This window comes from Poecilia reticulata, chromosome 7 (assembly GCF_904066995.2).
Source record: "Poecilia reticulata chromosome 7, P_reticulata-male-v2, whole genome shotgun sequence".
NCBI classification, from domain to species: domain Eukaryota; kingdom Metazoa; phylum Chordata; class Actinopteri; order Cyprinodontiformes; family Poeciliidae; genus Poecilia; species Poecilia reticulata.
This window is the reverse complement of record NC_088836.1, coordinates 17,796,894-17,819,055: the sequence shown is the minus strand read 5'-3', so window position 1 is coordinate 17,819,055 and position 22,162 is coordinate 17,796,894. Positions and strand designations below refer to the sequence as shown.

The 22,162-nt window shown below is 40.3% G+C and overlaps 1 protein-coding gene across 4 annotated transcripts; it reads left to right on the top strand.

Annotated features, from left to right (window-relative positions):
* Positions 1–2,409: 2,409 nt before the first annotated feature.
* Positions 2,410–20,346, top strand: LOC103467401 (protein Wnt-2b). 4 transcript variants are annotated; one of them, XM_008413744.2, is made up of 6 exons: positions 2,410–2,456; positions 7,074–7,952; positions 11,510–11,730; positions 15,351–15,628; positions 16,820–17,084; positions 18,994–20,346. In XM_008413744.2, the coding sequence occupies exons 2-6, from the start codon at positions 7,771–7,773 to the stop codon at positions 19,221–19,223; spliced, it is 1,176 nt and encodes a 391-aa protein (XP_008411966.1). In that variant the 5' UTR covers positions 2,410–2,456; positions 7,074–7,770; the 3' UTR covers positions 19,224–20,346. The 4 variants fall into 4 exon arrangements, with proteins under 4 accessions (XP_008411966.1, XP_008411965.1, XP_081465144.1 ...); XM_008413743.3 differs by lacking the exon at positions 2,410–2,456 and adding an exon at positions 3,897–4,869; XM_081609019.1 differs by lacking the exon at positions 2,410–2,456 and having other exon boundaries at positions 3,900–7,499; positions 7,808–7,952.
* The last annotated feature ends 1,816 nt before the right edge of the window (positions 20,347–22,162 follow it).

The following is a 22,162-nucleotide window of genomic DNA, read 5'->3' as shown; positions in this document are numbered from 1 at the left end:
TATATATATATATATATATATATATATATATATATATATATATATATAAAGCTAATTGCATAAAGGGGGTGCCATGTAAAATTGATTGATTGCTTTGATTCTTTCATGCATGTTTGAGGAATCTTCAAATCTACTGTGGCAGCCACATTTTAAAGCTCCTCCAGACTAGCGGCAGCAGCACTTCGCAATTAGGTGTAACTGTGAGTCTTCTTCTCAGTCCAACACTGTCTGAGAACATTTGTAAAGGGCATAATGGATAGGCATTGTTGTGATGACCTACTGAGTGGAAAGAGCAGGAGCTTCTTAAAGAGACAGAAGTCAATTTCAAGCCATCAAGTTGCAAAATCTAATTTCTTTTAAGTCATGTTTGATATAGACAGTATTTTTCATAAAAATCGAAGGTAAATTAGCTACTTGATTTGCTTGTATCATAAAACAGCACTACGTTCCCGGGAAAATACACAATGCTACCCTTTAAACAAAATATACAACCTTTATAGATGAGTTGAGAAAAAGCAAAGGGGCAGCATCTGAGAAAGAAGGAGTGTTAATTGAAAACGAATGTGTCTATTCTGGCGGCTGGTCAGAGATGGGCTGGGGTCCCACTTGGCTGCTACTTCAAAGATACTGCCCGCCTAACTCCAGCGCACCTGCAGCCAGTTAAACCCTGCTCTCATCGCTCAGGACATAGAGAGATCTCTCTCACGGTTAGAGCCTTCATCGCTTTTTTTTTTTTTTTTCTGCCAAAGGCCCACAATGGTCCATACTTAGGAATTCAGTTAAAGATACTGCACACCCTTCAGGGTAGATTTGAGTGGCAGTTTCACTCGGGATGATAAACCGCAAGATTACCGTCACCTCCATCATTGTTCACACAGATATAAAGCCGACACGGGATGGAATGGTATGTGCTCACCGTTTGATCATAATATCATGAGATGATAAAACAATGCACCCGTCCCTCATTGATTGATTCATCAATTTTTATTTAGTTTAATATGTCATTTTCAGGTCTGGCCTTTGGAATCAAAATAATAATAGTAAAAAACAGTGGACAACTGATTTAAATTGTCCATCGCCGCATTGTTCAGCCAGATCATTTATTATTTATTATTTTATTATGCTGCATTTACGATAAGGTTTGTGTTTATGGTTTCTACACAACAAAAATAATATACAATAAGTAATCAATACACAAGAGCACATGCAATCTATCTAAAAACACATATTCAAAGAAACACAATGGAATCAAACCATAGAAAGTGTGAAGAATTATTGAAAATGTCACAGCCTATAAATTTAAAACAACACAACAGAAGACAAGAACTAATATTTTTGATCAATTCTCACCAAATACTGAAAATTCCAATTGTCCCTGAACTATTGTAAGAGAAAAAACTTAAGAGAGATTTTGAAATCTGACAGCCTTTTCATGCACCTTTGATGCCTTACAGCGCAACAAGAAAACGGCCAAATTAGAGGCAATTCAGACCAATTACATATCCACTGTGATGCACATCAAACTCTCTAATGACCAGTCCAAATCAAACATCATGGATAAACTGTAACTGATGCCAGCAGGCTGCCTCACACTGCACCCAAGATCCAGACATACGCTTCCACCAGGACAGCAAAACCACCACAACCTCCCTGAAGACGTTTTCTATAGTCTTAATCCAGTGTGACCGGGGCCTCAAGCAGTGATCTACCACAGGCTTCTCTGTAAATAACCACAGACCCCTATGTCAGTGATAGTGTAATGCTAAGAAGATGGTAGTTTAGAGGTTTAAAACAAAACTTTTACATTTCATTTCTGGCATTGGTGTTGTTTTAAAATGGCAAAAGTTCGTTTTTTCCTGCTTTACCAAGACGAAGATGCAAAAAGAGTTGACTGGTAGCATATTGCCGCGCCGTAACTACTCCACAAAACCTCAGTTTAATAGTTTAGTATTTATTTAAGGTTTCTGGAATATGTACATTGTCACTTTCAGGTTTTATCTGAGACGACATCATTTATTTTGTTGTTGTGCAACAGTTTTGCTGACTTAGAAGCTGTCGCAATGAATGGGAGTGATTAATTCTCACCATTTATTCACAATTTCCTCATAATAAGACATGAGGTTTCATATTATGAGCAGATCTAAAACCAGAATGGTTCCTTTTATGCAACTTTTTTTGACCTTAGCTGTGATTACAACCTGATTTGTGTCACTGGGACATTTAAAGATAAAACGTGGACCTCATTTAAAACTTGCAGGATACTTTTTTTCTACTTTAAAATAAATAAACACAAGTTTCCAAAGAGGTAAACATAGGTCACACGCCATGTGACCCACTGTGTTCGTCACACAGACAGGGCCCTACTAAAACAGGAAACTACTCAGCATTTACTCAGTTCTTGTCAGAAAGAAGCAGCGACAGTGTCTGTGCTGTGAAGCTGAGCAGCATCAATTGAGGTAAATTTCAACAATCATTCCTTTTTGTTTTTACAATATTAACTTATTTGGCTTTCTATAAATTGCACACTGTTATAAAACCAAGAACCTATAAGTTATTGTTAAGTTAAAGATGACTGGGGTGTTTCGAGTGTCAAAACGGCAACTATAACCTGAATGCTCCTTTGATGTTGTCTGCATCACTCGCTCTATTCTAAGTCTCGTATGTGTGTGAGAGCCTGTGCACATTCATGGACATGTACGTTTTTTTCTGGTAAAGCATGACGGCATCTTCCAGCAACGCTGTAATCTTCTGTTATAGAGCAGTCAGGACGACATCCTTGGACCCATAGTCTGTTCACGAGTTTTATCAAATCCATTGATGGCAGGTCTATTCCAAGGATAAAGTAAGAAAGGCTCGCAAGTATGTAAGGCATTCATTCCCCCGGTGGAGGCCAACCATGATGTAACATGAGTGTACATAATCTAGAATATGCACATGTGAGAGCAAGTTATTATTTTTCTTTTAGAGACGGACGTTCCCTCAGCGGAAATTTCTGAAATCGCACTTTTCTTGTGAAACACGATCGACAAGAGGCTCAGACGACACATACTTACGTGCCAGCCAGTCGGTTTAGAAGCTTCTGAAGTTCCAGCACCACTGTATTCGTTCAAAGTGCTTTACCTCTGTCAGCAGATCTAAATTTACAGGACAATAAATTATTGAGGCTCTGGATTTCTGGCGCACACTTTGGGGCCTGCCAAAGACTAAATATTTTTAAGGTCTGTGTTGTAATGTGGCTTTAACTTAGCTTCACATATACACCTACACCAATACCAAATGTTGTTCATTTGATAATTATGGGAATATGCTTTCAGCCTTGGCTGTTTTACACTCAGAGGTCATTTATAATATAACATTTATCATATAAATTGTGCCTAGTTAAAATTAAACATGAGTCTAACTAGGTGTTAAAATACATAGAATAACCATGGTGTATATTCTGATCACAATTTAGGTCTTGAGGCTCCATTAATGGGGGGTTTACTCATATTAGTAGAAATATAAGGTGTTGCTTTGGAAATATCAACATGCAGGGATACACAGTCAGAACCAGATGTTCACAAACATTTTATAAAGAAGACCCCTAACTACTTTTCTAACATTAAAAAGACAAAACGCTTTCCGTTTTATCTCAATTAGGATTCTTTTAGTTATTTGCAAACTGCAAGAATACTGCCAAATTTTACCCTCTTTTATTATTTTCTTCTAAATGGGAGGTTTACGTGAAAGATCACTTGCACGAATGGTTTGCAAATGTTCAAGGCGTTCCCCCTGCAGATATCAGCCATGATGCAACATGAGAGGCAAAATCTAGAATATGATTATAGTTTGTCTTCAAACAATTTTGGCAAAAGCCCAAATTATTCTAAAAAATCACCCTTGTTGTGATTTTAGCCTCAGATAGGGTAATTCCCAGCATTAGGCCTAAAAGGGGAGCGACTTTTGGTGTGTAGTTGAAGACATTAATTGGTTCAGGAAGCATGCAGTTACTGTGTTACAGAGGTGAACATAGAAGAAAAGCAAAAGTCCTGGTGAAAATGCAGGTTGAAGATGGTAGAGGCGTCAATACCCACAGTGAAAGGAGTTATTATGCACTGTGATGCGTTGAATAGTCACACAGAGAGAAAAAAGCCTTTACTCCCAAAGTAACTATTTTGACATACGAAAAAGGGGAGGACGATTGGAAACCAGAGAAAAACGACCAATTGAGAAGTTCTTGAGTGGCGGGCGTCTTGTCGAGAGGGAGATTTGCTGCAGGAGGGACCGGTGCATCATGAGGAAAGAAGATTGCGTGAAAATAACGAAACATCTGAGGACATCAGCCAGAACGTTCAAGCATCAGCAAAAATGACTTGTTCAATTAAATAATGAGCAAATGAATTTGTGTGTTTGAGGCATTCTTTGTGGTCATGTGGTCAGAGTACAAATACAAGGGGAGAATTTGGATGAGTTCGACGTACCGCTTCCCTTTTCCCCTCAACCCGTTTGTCACATCATTGTGGGAACTCGGCCAGACCGGCCTGGGGGCTGCCGTTCCTACCAGACACTTGGTAGGATATGAATACTCACTGAGCTCATCTCTGGACCGGTGACTCATGGCAGCACACAGTATAATCCCCACAGAAAGGACACATTACTAAGCCACTAGTCCAACTCTTCCATCTAAACCGAATGCCTTTTATTCCTAGCTGCAACCCTACTGTCAGATCTAATCCTGAGTAACTCGAACGTATAAACATTAAGATCCCGCTTCGCTGTAAATTTCATCTTTATCCCCGTTTCTCTGCAGTACGTAGTTTAAACAGCGCAACCCAAATCAGTACTTTTCCTCTGCGGAGACAGCTGTCAGATTGAACCTGGCACATCAAGGTAAACTTTTCATCCGTCTGACAAGAAGGCACTTGACTTTGTTATTGTTTATGGAGAGAAAGCTGGAGTCAAGTTCGCTGGCGAGGGGAGAGACACAGGAGTTCCAGCTACGGCCCCAGGAGGGAGAGCATAACTCAGATGTGTTTGTACTTCCCTAATTCCTTTTGATTTAGCAGAAAACAGCATGCCAAGCTCCAGCGCGCAAAAAATCCTCCAAAGCCTGAGCTCCTCTGTCTCACCTTGCTGACTTTCACAAACCTTCACCCCATGCTGCCCTCTGCGTAAGGTCTGTGTTTTTTTTTTTTTTCTGCCAAAATTGTGAAAATTAGGTTTGTTCTGTCAGCAGCAGCAGCCTGTCTGGTTGGGCTATAAGCAGAAACACTAAAGTCCCTAAGAAGCTTAGCTTTAACACTGGCTTTGGCATAAACACTGAGGCTGTTTTCACGAGCGTTTGAAGACGTAGCACTTCGCAACAGCTTTCCTTAAGTCTAATAGTTTCAATTCCGACAGGGATTTTCCTGATTTGTTTGCTTGTTCATTAGTATTAATGGGGTCACCTGAATCAACTGCGACTTTCTCCACCCAGGATTAGTAAAAAAAAAAAAAAAAAAAAAAAAAAATTGTCAGAAAGCAATGGATTGTGTTTGTTTTAGAACATAATTTCTGACTTTTAGGAGCAGATTGTAATTTCTCAGATGTCGTTGAGGGATGAAAATAATCCCAAATCTGATGATAGCGAGTTCAAAGCTGCTATAAATGGACCAGCAAAAATTGGGCAGGGGGCAAGGATGGTTGTAGGAGGAGAAATTTGTGTCTGTGCGAGCGTGCATGCGTGTGTGTGTGTGTGGCTGAGCACTCAGCATTCTGCCTCACACATATGGTTCATATTTAGGCCATGATGCTGAGCCAATGGACAAGTTGGCACCGTTTTCTTGGTTCTTGGTTCTACATTCCCAGCTTTTTTCTCACATTTTAACCTTAGAAGAACTTCACAAGGGGCATGGATGCAAGTGAAAGGGGTATTTAAATATGCATTTGTTTTATAACATGCGCCAATGAATGACTGAACTTCTTTTAATATCAATGACATTTGCTCCTAACGCTGCTTTGCCTTGTTTGTCACCCTTGCTATGATTCTTGCTGTCCGTACCTTGGCATCTCAGCCGTTTTTATGTTCTCACAATTGTTGTGGTCTATCTATTTTGTTGCTAGAAGATGAAGCCACAAAAAAACACATTTAATTACATTTGTCTCTTTTTATATGGCTGGTTAGATGAGGTAATGATATAAGCATAATGCCTTGCAGAAATTACTTTTTTCCCCCTTTTTTTTCTTTTACATTTTATCACCATAAAACCACAAAATGTAATGTATTTTAATGGATTATGGTCTGATAAACCAAAACAATATAGCATATAATTGCAGGGGATCTCTGATTTCTTTTACCAACACATCTGAAAATTAGCCCCCTTTAGTAAAATCCATCTGTCTGTAATTTTAGCTCAGTTTAAGTATATTTGCTCTTTTAGGGCCTCAGAGAATTTGGAGATAATATTAATGTACAAACAGCATCATAGAGACCAAGGAAAACTAAGACTGCAGCACATTACGCTCTGCACAACATCCCCACAGTGACATATGGTAGTGGCAGCATCATGCTTTAGAGATGTTTTTGTTCAGCTCGGAAGGTGGCAATTCAAAAAAATGAAAACATGTTAAAGACTGTAAATCAAGGCTAAAATTACATAATCCTGGCATGAAATATGTTCATGTTTTAGTCCAGACCAGAATCCTTTTGAGACTTTTCTGCCTCCTTCTCTCTGAACACTTAAAAATGAACATTCACAGAATCTCTCCATCCCACCTGGCTGAGGTTGAACCATTATTGCAAAGCACATTGGACATAATTTCAGTCTGTAAATGTGTCAAGCTGCAAGATACACACAAGACTTTCTGCTACAACAGCGAAAAATAAATGCATGCTGTGGATTTTTCCGCTCACTTTTTTCTGTCCCTTAACAATAACGAGCCACTATCTGATTCTACGTAATGAAACCCTGATAAAATTCCCAATGTCCCAATGTTTCAATATTATAGGAGTATAGAGAAAAGCTATTTATATTCTAAATATTTAATGCATTTATATGTTAGTCATCACCTTTTGTGTTATTTAATAATTTCCCTTAATGCATTTTATATTCCAGATCAGCTCAAGATCGTCACATCAGCAGCGTCATCACTCCTCTAGCTCACCTTTCTCCTTCCGTCCTTTTAAGCATCTCGATCTTCGCCAAACCCTGTAACCTCTGCTTCCACCCAATGAGGGAGGGGAGCTGTCCGCGGCGAGCCCTCCCTCATCTTTTTCTCTCTCCTCCTCTCCCCCTCAACTCGGACTCTATCCACCGTGTGCTAATAAAGGAGAGCATCCGACCCAGCGTAGAGTCCCGCAGCAGACTGGGGGAGCGGCCACTTCAACTCTGCAAACTTTGACTCCTGCCCTTACTCTCAACGCACTGTCCCAGCTTCTGGTATAAGGACAAAACAGCAGGATCAGACCAAGGGGGGGAATTGAGAGCAGCAGGGGCGAAACCGGCTTCCCTTGTGCCCCCCTCCCCGCCCCGCTTCGTCAGGTAAGGCTCCGGGTTGGCAGCCAGAAGCTCTCAGTGGAGGGTCTGGTGCGCACATGGCACCGCAAACGCGCTCCTCTATCTGCTGACAGCCGCACAACACGGGAATCACACTCTGGATAATGAGGCCTTCCAACTTTTTTAACTCCATAACTCACAACAAAACTTAACAAGCTCTCACATCTGGAATAAGGATTTATCTCTCCGTCCCCTTCTTTACCGGTGGAGGGGGTGGGGGGTAAGAAAAAAGAAAAAAAAAAAAAAGACAGGAGCCATGCTGGGTTTAAGCAGGATTCTCGGCCTCCGTGCAGCTCGGATTCACCGCGGTGGTTCTCCGGGAGCCGGACTCTCACCCGGGCCTTCTTCGTGTCAGAACCAAGGTGCCAGCTCAAGGATGTACTGTGCGTGTCTGCTGCTGTTGCTGCTCGTCACGCCTCGCGTGGACTCTTCTTGGTGGTGAGTGCGCATCCATCACACAGACCTATTCTTATCACCCATATGATTCTTTGGAGCCGTTTGGGTTTTTTTTTTCATTCCTGAGACAGACAATTAGATAATTATCTATATATCACAATTGTTCTTATCTTAATTTTCAAAAGATACTATGTCTCAAAGCCCTAAGAGGGATAAATTGCATTGGAATGAATTTAAATAACCACGTGTTTAATGTGGTTTAAACACGTGTTAATGTGGTTAAATAAGTCTATTATCTCAGACTCTGATAAACTTGAAGATAATAAGGGATTATTCAAATTTTTATGTTTTTGTTGTTATTATTGTTGTTTTTTTGTCGTTCCTCAACAAGTAATTTAAAATTTATAAGTACGTTTTTTTATATATTTATTATTTTTACACCTGGAAGTATTATTTTACAAGTAAATGGAAGCAAAAACACTCTGAGTGTTTTTAAATCACAATTTCGTCAAATTCTTAATGACGTGTCTCCAAAAATATTAGCCAAGAAACACGCCGGGGTGTGAAAGAAATTATGAGTTTGTGAATGAGATTCGAGCGTTTTTCGAAGGTGAGCCTGCCCGCTTTTCGTGACAGTTTGCTGGCCCTGCCGCGTTGAGCAGTAATAATGATTACGATAATAATACCGGCGCTTTGCTTTGCGCGTAATTTATCTCAGCGTCGTTGGCTAAGCTCGCGCTGCTCAGCTGGAGAGGCAAACTCCGGTCATTAATTCACCAGGTCGCAACCACCTTCTGTATCTGCGTCACACGTAGATGACTTTACCAATGTTGAAGCTTGGACGACGTTACATAAGAGAAAACGTTCGTGTGTGAGAGTAGAGGGAGCGTGTGTGTGTGTGTGTGTGTGTGTGGGGGGGGGTGTCTGTGCTGGAATGTCTAGTTTGTGTTGATTATGGGAGAAGGCATTGTGGAGGGAACAGGTGGTATTCCTTTTTTTATTATTATTTTTATTTTGAGGGATTAGAAGGTCCTGCAGAAAATCATGTTTCTGGCATCTAAAAAAACATAACATTAGTTAAAAATAAATTATATTTTATATAACTTAGTTGTTTTTTTTTGTCATATAAGTTGAGAGATTGAGTACAGTTCTTCTATTTTCTTCATTCAGAATGTAAATGTTTCCAGTTAAATAATTATTAACCTACATTTCCTGCAAATTTGAAGACCGGTCCTCTATTTCTTTTAACAAGTCAATGTATGACTAGTGTGTCAAAACTGTTGTAGGCATGGGCTTGTATTATCTCAGACTCTGATAAACTTGAGTAAAACTACAATAACTTCAAGGTGTCTGATGTATCAAAAAGATAAAACATAGATATATTATATAATCTTAATGATTTGAGTTTAAACAGAAAGCTACAATTATTTATAAAGTTGCTTTTTTGTGAGGTATTTTGAGTGCTATTTTGCTCTGTTCTGATCCAGAGCAACAAAAGTAAAGCAAGCTGGTTGGCTGTTGTCCTCTAGCTGACCTGCAATCAGACTCCTTACAGAAATTGCTTGATTTGCCTCATGGATTACCTATTGTAGTTTCAAGACAGTATTAAATTAGTATGTGTAATGAGTGGTGTTTTTTTTTCATTACATATTTCCAAATTTACAGCAGACTTATTTCAATCATCTTACAAGCAGTGCACAGCTCCCGGAGTGGGAGGGGCAACGCTTCATTATTCTGACACTTTGGCATCAGGATTTTTAACTGTAGAAAAATAAAACTGAAAGTTTTGGTGGTGTTAAAAACTCTGTTGTACATTAGAGCCCAGCCATTCCAACTCTGATCATTTCCTCGAGATCCAGCAATCATAGCTTTATGGCAGTTTTCTGAGTTTGCATAGCTACCAATTTTAGCCCATTGGGATTTTCTTGAAGAGCAATAACTGCATTCAAAATATTTCTTTCTATGCTTCCTGCTGTGAGCAGTCAACAGTTATTTGTATTAGGAGCAGAGGTGATGTGACATGCTTTGCTTGAAAGAACAGTCACTGTTAAAATGTGGTCTGTAACAGTAAGCATTTAGGGTTTGCATTTTAAGTTATCTTTAGGTTTTAGCTTATATTTGCAATTAGCATAACTATTTTCAAAAGTAAACATTAATTAATGTCAATGCACCTGAAGAATGCAGATGCTTAATTTAACGGAATGATTTCCAAAGACGTTTAGCTTTCCAACAAGACAGAGGTGGAAAACTCAAAGAGAATAGAAAAATGTGAGAAAGGCATTAAACATCACAAAACACCTTTCAACTTATAAACAAGTCCACCATGAAACCAGCAAAACTGCCAAACTTTGAAAATGCTTTTGGAGCAAGATGGCAATGCCGCACACTGAAGTCTGTCTCTGCTGCTGAATACACTATAGTGTAGGGTAGAAACGCTACAGTTTCTTTTTAAGCAACCCCTTATGTCTCAGGGTATTTTAGCAACTCGCTTTCTTCTTTTGTGTGGACATCTTCCACACTGAAGAGTGTTGCTGGCACATGTGCATCACATGTGCTCATATTTTGCTACACAATGATTAGATGAAAGTCTGGATTTTTGAGTTTTACAACAGATTTTCACCTTAGGCAAGTAGAAAACAAGTACATTTTAGCCACCAGCCCAATTCTTCACCTTGTGTTTTCCTAGTGCCCTGGTATACTCAGAAGTTTTAACACCATGTTATTTTTGACCTTTGGGTAATGATTTACTGTCCACAAACCCTCCTTTCTCTTAGAGAGCTACACTGAAAAGAAAAAAAAATTAGGTGTGAATTCTGTTACAGCATTTCCTTTGATGGGTGTACAACTCTTCTCCTTCCTCTCTAATCCCACTCAGGGGAGTAGTGAGTCTCTAGATACTACCTTCTTCTCAGCCTTATACAAGAGGGCGATAAAGCTACAAGCTCCCTTGCCTTCCCTGTCTGATCCGTCAACCCCCCCCCTACAGCCATAAGTCTGGAAGATGTCTCATGTACAGACATAAAAAGAGTTCACTTGCCCAGAAAGTTCACTTTGGGCAACCTCAACAAAGTGTCTTGGGAAGATACTGTAAAAGTCTGCTTTATTTGGACATTTGACGACCCTTCTGGTTAGGTAAAAGCAATTAAGCAAAAGGCAGAAGAGAATAAAGTGAATAAAGTTTGACAGGGTTATTGGACTCTGCAGACTTAGAGCTCTGATTTGTGACAACATGATTTTGACTGGGAAATGTTTAAACACACATACACTCACAGGTCTTGTGCGGAGAGGTTAAGTGCTTATTTATTTGGAGAGCGGAGTAAATGGTTTCCACTCCCCTCCTACTCGCAAACCTTAAACTGTTAAGTGTAGTGAACTCTGACTCACAGGGGGCTTGTTTCGGTAGCTTTTCTTCATGCCACTCTCCTCTTTGCGTCCTCTTGAGAACACACATTCAAGTCAAAACTACATGAAGCAGTCAGCTGTGGGACGCCACCAATCGTCGTGTCCTAACCATTTCATAGTGATATTTGAAATGACATGGAAGATTACTGATCGCTTAATGCAGCATCTCTAAACTTTATTATTTCTGGTGCTCTCAGGTACATCGGGGCTCTGGGAGCTCGCGTAATCTGTGACAACATCCCGGGCCTTGTGAACAAACAGCGGCAGCTCTGCCAGCGCCACCCAGACATCATGCAGGCCATTGGCGAGGGCACCAAGGAGTGGATCAGAGAGTGCCAACACCAGTTCAGACATCATCGGTGGAACTGCAGCACACTGGACCGTGATCACACCGTCTTTGGACGTGTCTTGCTCCGGAGTGAGTCTCTTGTGTGTAAAAAAAAAAAAAAATTGCTTGGTGAACCTGAAACCTGCCTTTCTTTGATCTTATATGTTCACCCTTTTTCTGCATTCTCTTGCGTCCTGCAGGGTATACTAAGTTTGCATGGTGGCCCAGTTAGCACAGTTCACATACAGCAAGAAGCCAATGAATTTGAGTCCCAGCTCATTCCTTTCTGCTTGGTGATGGGGTATTTTTCCAGTGCACGCTCTGTTTTGTTTTCTTCCCCTCACACTCCACAAACATGCTAAGTTAACTGAGCTAAGTGGCTATAGCGGATGGATGGATGGATGGATGGATGGATGGATGGATGGATGGATGGATGGATGGATGGATGGATGGATGGATGGATGGATGGATGGATGGATGGATGGATGGATGGATGGATGGATGGATGGATGGATGGATCCAATGTCCTTTGATTCTGCTACAGTCATTGAGCTACCTTTCGTTGCCATGAATAGTTTCAGACTGTAGAGGTGCCTTGACGAGAGAGTCTAGATTTTCAGATCCAGGGTTGGTTCTGTTTTATTGTGCTTGGGAATCAGTATTTTAGCTGAAGTAAATTTTAATTTTGATGATCAGTTTCACCATGGCATTTAGCTCACAGGCCTATGGTTTTACACTCCAACCCACAAGACAGCAGTGGTGCACTTGTTAGCCACTGTCAACTTAAAATAGAGGAGAGAGAAAGATTTCTTACTAAAGGTTCGGTGCTTTTGCCGTCTCGTTCCATTAGAAGAGCCAAATTCTCCACTTCGTTTGGTTTATCACTTAAAGCCTTCTGTTTAAACCTAATTTTTCAAATATGAATTGTGTGGTGGTAAGCATTTTCTATTCATTGTTTTTATAAAAGCAGAGCTGAGCAGCAGGGTCTGAAGATTCGGCAACAAAGAGCTGGTTTCTGCAACCGTGTGGTTTCCAAATGATACACCAAAACTTATCAAGAATTTGATGTGTTTTTTAAAATCATCCATTTGTACATGTGCGGAAGAATTGTTGTTTCAAGTGCACATCACACATATATAGTCTCTCAATAGCACCAGGCAGATTCTAGCTGGTTGATATAAAACTTGAATGTAACTAAAATGACGAGTGTAAAAAAATAAAAATAAGGATGAAGGATTAATAGGTTGATTTTTTTTCTCTTCCCTTCACATCATTTTGACTTACAGTCAGTTTTTGTAGCTTTATTATTGCTCAGGGTAGAAAAGTGTGGTCATGGGACTCCAATGCATATTAACAACCAACAGGAGGTCAGTCAGTTATTTTTATTTCTGTAACGGTCACAGTTTGTAAAGTTTTAAGCAAGTAAGTTGACCTAAATAGGATCAAAACCACAATCAATGAAAAATGGTTAACATAAAACCTTTAGCAAAAATCATACAGTTAAATTGAAATATGTTTTAGATTCCTGTATGTTCATAACTATTTATCTTCATAATTCTGTGATACAGTTACTCATAAAAAAAAATGTAATCCTCTGCGTGACTACAAAACAATTTATTTACAAACACAAAATGAAAGTAGTAAGGCATGAAATTGTTAAAGGCGTGAACAGACTGAATAGATAATCTATTATTCTTTGTTATATCAGAACCATACATGCAAAAGATTCTGAACAGAGTCAGCATCATTTGGAGTTACCACAGAATACGGGTTGCAAATCCAAAGTGCATAGTACTTCTCCTCCAACGATTTGTTTTCCAGCAAGCTCCTTTGCAGCTCTTCAAGATGTTAGATTCAGTTGGAAGGAAAAAAAAAAAAAGAATGTGTCAGTGTCCTTATATCTAGATTTTGACGTCAGTGACTTCCTACAGATTGTTATTGGGCCCGGGCCAACCATCTCAAGCATGTGTGGGGGCCGTCGGAGAACGGCGGAAAGTGAAAGATATGAAGACACTCACCCTGCCTGTACGGCTGCGTGTGTGCGGCAGGGGGAACGGAGGGGTGAGAGGAATAAACAGTAATGTAGATGTAAATATTTAGAGAGATATTCTCACTGTCAGGCAAACAGCACAGTTTTGAAAGATGACCAGAGATGCCCTCGTCACTGTTCTCCCACATGCATCCCGTCTGCATCTTCTGCCCCCAACTCCTCACCTCTGAGAGTAAACGGGACACTTTGGCGAATATACAGTACGAGCGGGTTTGCTCACTGCAGACTACGCTACAATGTTGGCTTAATGCTTGTGTGCTCTTTCCTTTTTTTCTTAAAAAAGTTAAATACTTACATTTTTTTTAGGCTTTTAAAAATACAGAACATAAGTTTAAAAGACAACACAAACACCAAGTGAAGTGAAGGACACACACACACAGATCGACAAATTGCACACTTGGTCAGATATTCAAAGATGCAAAATATATTTTTGGTATGCAGCCAGTGTAAACAGCTGTATAGGGTAGAATATAGGCTCATGAGGCCCCCAAAAATCAAAACCTTATCTTATTTGAACTGGAGATTTTAGATAAGAAGATGACAGATAGGACAAAAATTCAGCTGAGACACATTGCAAGTCAACAATGTTAAAATGAAGGTTTAAACCCTCGGGAGCTGAATGTGTTTTGGAAGTGACATGCAAATCTATTTATTACATGTCTGTATATGATAAAATTACATGAACCCCTGAGAGCTGTGCTAAGGAAATGGGTTGCCTGAATAAAATAAAAATAATTAATCATTCATAAATTCTTGTGTAAATATTAGGTGTTGATTTCTCTTCGCTGCACACGAATAGCTTCCAAGCGGGACAAGAGGAAACGCTCTGTGATCGCAGCGTGTCAGGACGCGTTCACATGAAAATTCACCGTGATTTTAAAACAAACAGCTGAAAATTCAGGTATTATTATTGTCACGTTCCAAAGTACTGGCACTGGGCCACAAAATTTCAAAATTTGCTCGTATGTATGCAATAAACTGAATGGACAAACTTTTCTTAAACGTTTAAGCCTGTTGTAGTTAACAGAGAAAAACTTGCAGCCTTATTTAGGCACTGGAGCTTTTCTGTCATTGTAGAAACCAGCTTTAAATGCTTTTTTTTTATTGTGTTTCAGTTTAAGAGAGTAAAGGTTAACTTTGATCCCTTTGCTACGTTTTAGGCCACTTTGCTCACAGAGACATTGCAAAAAGCAAGCGTGAACGATCACATCATAAAAATTTCCTTTTGTATTTGGCCGCACGATGCATGAGTCATGTCCTGGGGAGCCGGCAAAGAACAGATGAGCGGTGCAATGGTAGATAATGTTCTCATGACATCACCCTGGTGCTGATAAATGGGGTATCACTGTGTCTGTATTTAAACAATTTATGTGAGCAGGGGAGAGCCCCACAGCGAGGATTATTTCCATGATAATATTTAAACAGAGCTGCTCTTTACTCCACATCGGGGCTGATTTACTCTGTCAGCTGCACCTTCATGTCCTCATGACTCACAACAACTCACAACTCTTGTCATGGCAGCGTGTGCATCTCTGGAAGTGTAGCATGTGTCGCGATGCTGTTTTTTTTTTTGGTTTGTTAAGGATTTATTGCATGCTGCGAGTGAATGACCGCGTCACCTGTACTCAGAAACTTCTACATTTGTATCCGTTCCTCTCAGGCAGTCGTGAAGCAGCTTTCGTCTACGCCATCTCCTCAGCGGGAGTCGTGTACGCGCTGACCCGTGCCTGCAGCCAGGGGGAGCTGAAGCTGTGTAACTGCGACCCCCTCCGGCGGGGGCGAGCTAACGATGGGAAAGGAGACTTTGACTGGGGCGGATGCAGCGATAACGTCAACTACGGGATCAAATTTGCCAAAACCTTCATCGATGCCAAAGAGCGACCCATCCGGGACGGTCGGGCACTCATGAACCTCCACAACAACCGCTGTGGCAGAACAGTGAGTGGATGATTTCCATATAAAAGTCATGCGATTTTGATGGTTTAAATAAAATGACTGAATACTAAATAAGTAAAATGTTGATAACTGTTATTTGCTTTGGGCACTTTTGGCTCATGTGCCATATTTTTTACGCATGCAGATACAGCAGGAGCTTGAATTAAAATAAAAATATTTTGAATTTATTGAAAATTTTTAAATAAATATGGGCAAGAGACTGGATTTCTTAAACGTTTAAACATTGTTTTCTTTTTGGGAAATCTTTTGCAATGATGTACCCAAATTAAATCAGAAATAAACAAAACATGAAGCTTCTTTAGCTTCAGCATTGATATGTTTTTTGTTTGGTACACATGAGATGCTTTTTTATAATATATATATATATATATATATATATATATATATATATATATATATATATATATATATATATATATATATATATATGTAGATGTCCATCTTGTTCTTGAACTTCAAGCAGTCGGGGATGCATTCCTGAAACGGCATCTCAGTCACTGGTTTTAAATCATCAGTCTTTACTTTCATTGAACGTAGAAGTTTTGTTCATCTTGAATAATATTCATATGAATTACACCAGCAATGTTACAAAACACCAGTGCTGTTGAACTCAGATTTATAAAAAATAGAATCAGCTGAAGGCCAGTGCTTATTTTTACCTGTCTATGGCTTCACACGCGCAGGTGAGTCTAAATCAAGGGCGTCCTAGTCCAGCCTTTGAGCTCTACCAAAACGCACCTTGCAGCTCTCTCCTCTCTCCAACAGAACTGAATCAAATGGCTCATCGGCAGATTTTATCTCTGCAGAGGCCTGTTAACGACCCATTAATTTGATTCATTTGTTTATTAAAAATCCTTGCTCAAATGCTCCTTCATTTTCTAGATTGCTGCCTTATTTATACGCCTGGGACCAAGCTTTTATTTCGAGGACAAGCATCTACATTGAAATTTAACTCTACATGCCGTAGCTGGCGTTACACGCAATCTTAAAGCTCTACTCAAAATCGGAGCAGATGATTTAAAAATTGTTTTTACAACACAGAAGACAGATAAAAGTTAGCAATGAAATGGAAAATAATAATAGTAGACGGCCTTAAACATTTTGTAAGACATTAAATCAAATGCAATACTGATCGAAACAAACACTAATCAAACGCCAAACTTCTTCGCGCAGGCGGTGAAGCGCTTCATGAACATGGAGTGTAAATGTCACGGCGTGAGCGGCTCCTGCACGCTGCGGACCTGCTGGATGGCCCTGTCAGACTTCAGGAAGACGGGCGACTACCTGCGGAGGAAGTACAACGGGGCGGTGGAGGTGATCATGAATCAGGACGGGACAGGCTTTACTGTGGCCAACAAAGCCTTCAGGAAGGCCACCAAGAACGATCTGGTGTACTTTGAGAACTCTCCGGATTATTGCCTCCAAGACAAAGCAGCAGGTAGGACTGCGAAGGCGAGGAGGGGGTGGAAGACAGAGGGGCTGTTTCTCATGGATGTTGATGGATTGCCCAGGCTCTCTTATGTTTTAGAGGTGCTATTTATGTGTTTTGTGTATGCTCATGCATGACTAGTGTGTTTTGTGGTCATGAATGTCAGTGTGCGGGTGTATGCATGTGTGTATGTGTGTGTGTAATAGTAGTCAGATAACACAGCAGGCCTCCCCTGTGATGTTGGTGGAAGCTAATATCCTTGTACCCTGAGGACATGGTTGTTCTGTGACCACCTGACCTCTGTCAGTCTGTCAATTCTCTCTCACACACACACACACTCACACACACGCACGCACACACAACCTTGTGGTGAGGAGACGTCTTGATTCCTCTTTAAACAATGAACCTGATCATACATGACTGTTTCAAACTGACCGGGTGATGGATGAAGAACGGTTGGACAGTATTTGATGACATTACGTTGAAGCTTTTTCCAGCTTTTCCATGCACTCTCTCATCTTGCCTCCCTGTCTCTCTGTCCCTTCATCCACCCTCCCCCTGTCATTCTCACCTTCTCAGTGGAATCCACAGCCTAGGGACACAAGCAGCTAATTAAAAAAAAAAAAAGTCACTTCTCTGTGTCTGTCACAGTCTTTCTCCCTCTCTGTCTGTCTGAGCTAAGCGTAGCTTGAGGGCAGAGTGGGCCTCCGAGTGTGAGAGCCTGTCTGTCTGTCACGCTCCACTGTCCATTTAACCCTCACACACACACACACAGATGCTTCAAAGGGAGCAGTGGCTTGGGAAAGGCAGTGTAACTACAGGCCGCTTTACCAACACCGCATAGTTGTGTGTGTGGGTCTGTTGTTGTACAGGCCGCTTGTTGTGATAGGTAGCAGTTCAAACAGGGAGCTTCTCACACCAAACATGAGCGCTAATCTCTGTGGGGATGACATCCACATAAGACATGGACAATGTGCCGCTGCGCTGAGTGGTAGCCCGGCTGCTAAGCGCTACGAGGCATTCATCTCCGCTGACGACCGTTTTAAATTGATTTGGCATCATAACCGCATATAGTGAAACTCAAAGCACCTAAACGCCGTCAGATTCACTCGCTTTACCAGAAATTTTAAAAGTTTCAGCTGCGCTGTTCTACTGCTTTTAGCTGCTCTCAGTTAGCACCTGTTTTTTTTCTTTTTTGCGGTTTATATATTTTTCTAGACTAAGATAAGCTCTCCAAATCTGATTGAGAACCTTTACTCTTTGTATGGAAGCGTCAGTAAACTGCTTGGTCTGTATTAGGCATTGCAAATAGGTAATACTTTACATTCTTATTCATGTGGCTCTTGAAAGGGTGATTCTTAAATTCTCTCAGATCAGACTGATGAATTCTCCCAGGATTTCTGCAATACGAAGGTTATCACCTTCTCATCAAAGACTGATAAGATCTGTGTCAACAGGAATAAGAAAAAGGAGAATGCAATATTTAACGGCTAAGGATCAAAAAGATAATCTGGGAATTGCAGTATAACAATAATAGCAGTAAAACTTTGGTGTGTCCTGACGAACATTCAATAAAATTACAGTGCATGGCAAAACTTTTACTGGGATACATCTAAATATAGTCAAATGCAGCCATAACTTGAGCTTGTAGAGACATACAGACTTGCAGCTTTTACTCCAAGAAAAGGTGGCTCTACAACATATCGAATCGGGAAGCTACATACATAATTATGCCGCACTTTCCAGTTTTTTTATCTGTAGAAGGAATGCTTCACAATTATGCACTGCTTTGGTTCGATCATGCACACAAGTTTCTGATAAAATTCATTGAAGTTTGTGACAAAATGTGAAATTTTGTACTGTATGTCTTTATTACTTTAGGAAGACAGATAAGTAAACTCTCAAACGCTCTGCGCAGGTTCTCTGGGCACCGCCGGACGGGTCTGCAACAAGACATCGCGTGGCACGGACGGCTGTGAGGTCATGTGCTGCGGGAGAGGCTACGACACCACCCGAGTCATGCAAATCACAAAGTGCGAGTGCAAGTTCAAATGGTGCTGCGCGGTGGAGTGCAAGGACTGCGAGGAGGCTGTGGACATACACACGTGCAAGGCCCCTAAGCGAGCAGAGTGGTTGGACAAGACCTGAGGTCGCGCTGCTCCTCTGCTCCCGTCAAACGCAGCCCCACCCGACACCCCTTCGCAGGACATCATGTAGAAAAAAAGTGGCATTCTGGAAATGTCTGTCCAAAAGTGCTATGCATCTCCGCCCCGACCTTGTCTCCTCATTGCATGGCTTTTTTTTTTCTTTCTTTTTTTTTTTTTTGGTTTGTTTTTTACTTGTTTGTGAAAGCACTAAGACTCCATTATCCATCGTAATGAGTCAACACATATTAGCTCCTATTTGTGAATGTCTGTGTGATTAAGCCTGCTGGGATCAGATGTCAGTGATAACAACTTGGCTTCAAACACAGATTCAGCCCAGACGACCTGCTTCTGATGTGTGGTACTGCTACTTTTCAAATGGTCTGCTGCTTTCATGATTCTTCAAAGACAGATGTTACTTGAGCCTTGAAACATATCCAGTATTATTAATGGCATCATATCATATACTCACATAACTTTGCTTTGTTTATGTTTGTTTTTTGGGGGGGGGGGTTGGGATACGGGGGGTACGAGGATTATCTTTTGGGATAAAAACAAAGCAAAAAGCATACTTGGTTGGACTGTGGACAGTACCTTGGAAAGTGCAATTCAAGATGTCTAAACATGGCAACACGTTGCCGGACAAGCGTCCAGGAAGAGGACTGCTAGAGAAAAAGGAGATGGACAACCAGAGGAATTTTAAAATAATGGACAAATGCATCACTGGAGCATAGAGTGGCACTGTGTAAAAAGGACAGACAAAAAGGAGGAAAATGAAAAACAAAAACTGTTTATAGTGGATTATTTAATTTGTAAAGTGTTGTTTCATTCCTCATCTGTTGATGAGACTGCACTACATTGGCTGATGCAAGGAGAGAGAAGAGCACTTGCATTACTGTGATTATACAGTGAGTTTTAGTCTTTTGTGTGTGTGAGTGTGTGTGTATGTATGTGTGATTAGAAAAACCTGCTGCTGAGAAGAAGACAAAGAAAACCGAGGCGTTTATGGGTCACACATCAACCACGACACCCACAGATTTCACCTTTCTGTTCTTGAGCTTGCTTGTATAACATTTTGTATAACTCTCTATCTAAACAGATGTTCATATAAAATATATGGTGAATTAGTTTGTTGCTGCTTGGTTTTGTTTTTATCAAGTCACATATATCAAATAATGGGCAAATGATGGCAAGTTAAGCGAGTCAGTCCTGATGAGACCAAAACAAAGAGCAACTATATATTTGTAAAGTTTTATTGCAGTCACATAAAATGTGAAAGTACTAATATTACAAACTGCAGTACTATGCGACTATTTTAAACAAAGTCTTATTGTTTTCCAAATCTGACTCCAAGGTACTGCTTTCTATTTAAAGTGGTATTGATCATAGTTTTTCCCAGCCTGATTGAGTTTTCTGAGCTCAGGGTCTAAGAAACTCATCTATGATTAGTTTATCAATACGTATATTGTGTTTCACATTTTCAGCTAACAGGCGTTAAGGAACTATTTTACTGGGTACTGAACAGTGTAACGGTAAACATTTTATTTCTTATTCTCCATCATAAGGTTGCGTATCTGTTTCTTTGCTACGGGGATAAGCAGTTATTTGTAAATAATTTTGTTTCCGTAAAAAATGTGCCATACATAATTCGATGCTTAGCTTTGAAAATCTCTTTATTGGAACTGTTTGAAACATTCGTGAGCTTTGCAGAGATGTTATACATACAGCTCATATACGTCACTGTATATGTAAGCAAGCTGTACTCCAATATCAACATAATGACCTTAATAATTCTCACTATGCAAATGATTTCTCTGCACCTATTAGGATTTACTATTCTTGGCGTTCTAAGTGCCTAAAGTAGCTCCAAGCGTAACTTCCTTCATCCTGACAGCTTTGCACAATGAGTTCGACACCCTTGATCCCAATATGCATGCATTATATGAAACAGGAATTAATCATGAATGATACACATACTTCATAAACCTGACAGAACTTAATGCTTCACAAAATGTGCTCTTTTTGTTTATGTTTAGCTACAGATTTTAAGATGTTAAGAAACTGTTTAGCAGCCATTTTTTGTATTTTTTCAAGGAATTAACAATAGATATGGCAACAAAATTGCTTTTTAGCAAGAAGTTGTTGGTAACATGTAACCAAAGATTCAATTTAAAATAGTTTCATAGCCAAGTTGTGTATATGTTAGCACTGATCCACCAATCCACCCCTTGAATGTAGAAGCCATGTGATGCATGACTGAAACTTAAGTCACCATTGAATGGCTTTAAAAGAAACAAAAAAATCCCCCAAAAGGTTAAGAAGTTGAACTTTCAATGACTGACAAGAGTGAAAAAGTTAAGAAAAACTTGAAAGACCCCCTAAATGAAAGATAATTATTGATAAAACCTCAAAAAAAAAAAAAAATAATAATAATAATAGAGAGATGACCCAAGACTTGTATGCAGAACTGTATTTCAGCAACAAAAGGTTGGTTATGTGTGGATCAGGGTGAGGAGTGTTGTGTCAGTCAAGGAGAGGGAAGTGTTTTATTAAAGACCCAGCCTAAAAACCCCAACCCCTGCTCGCCCTCTCCCACCCCCCACCCCCACCCACCTCCCTGTGTGGAATTCCAGGTGGGTCCCAGGCTAATGACTAGATGGCTGTAATTACCCAGGGCTGTTGATAGCTGGAGATGGGACATGGTCGTGCCACAGAGGGCCTAGTGTGGGCTCCTACTGGGACCACATTTAATCAAAGGCTTCTTGGGCGGCTTATCACAGGGAATACTTTCCAGCAATCTTCTCAGCCTCAGCCCCCTCTGCTTCCCAGACTCCAGTTGATTCTTTTTTGCATTTGAGTCCAAAGACCTCCAGTCTAGAAAATATATCGCACTCAAGCACTGAAGGAAAACGCCAAAGGATTCCTTAAAATGTTTTTGAGACT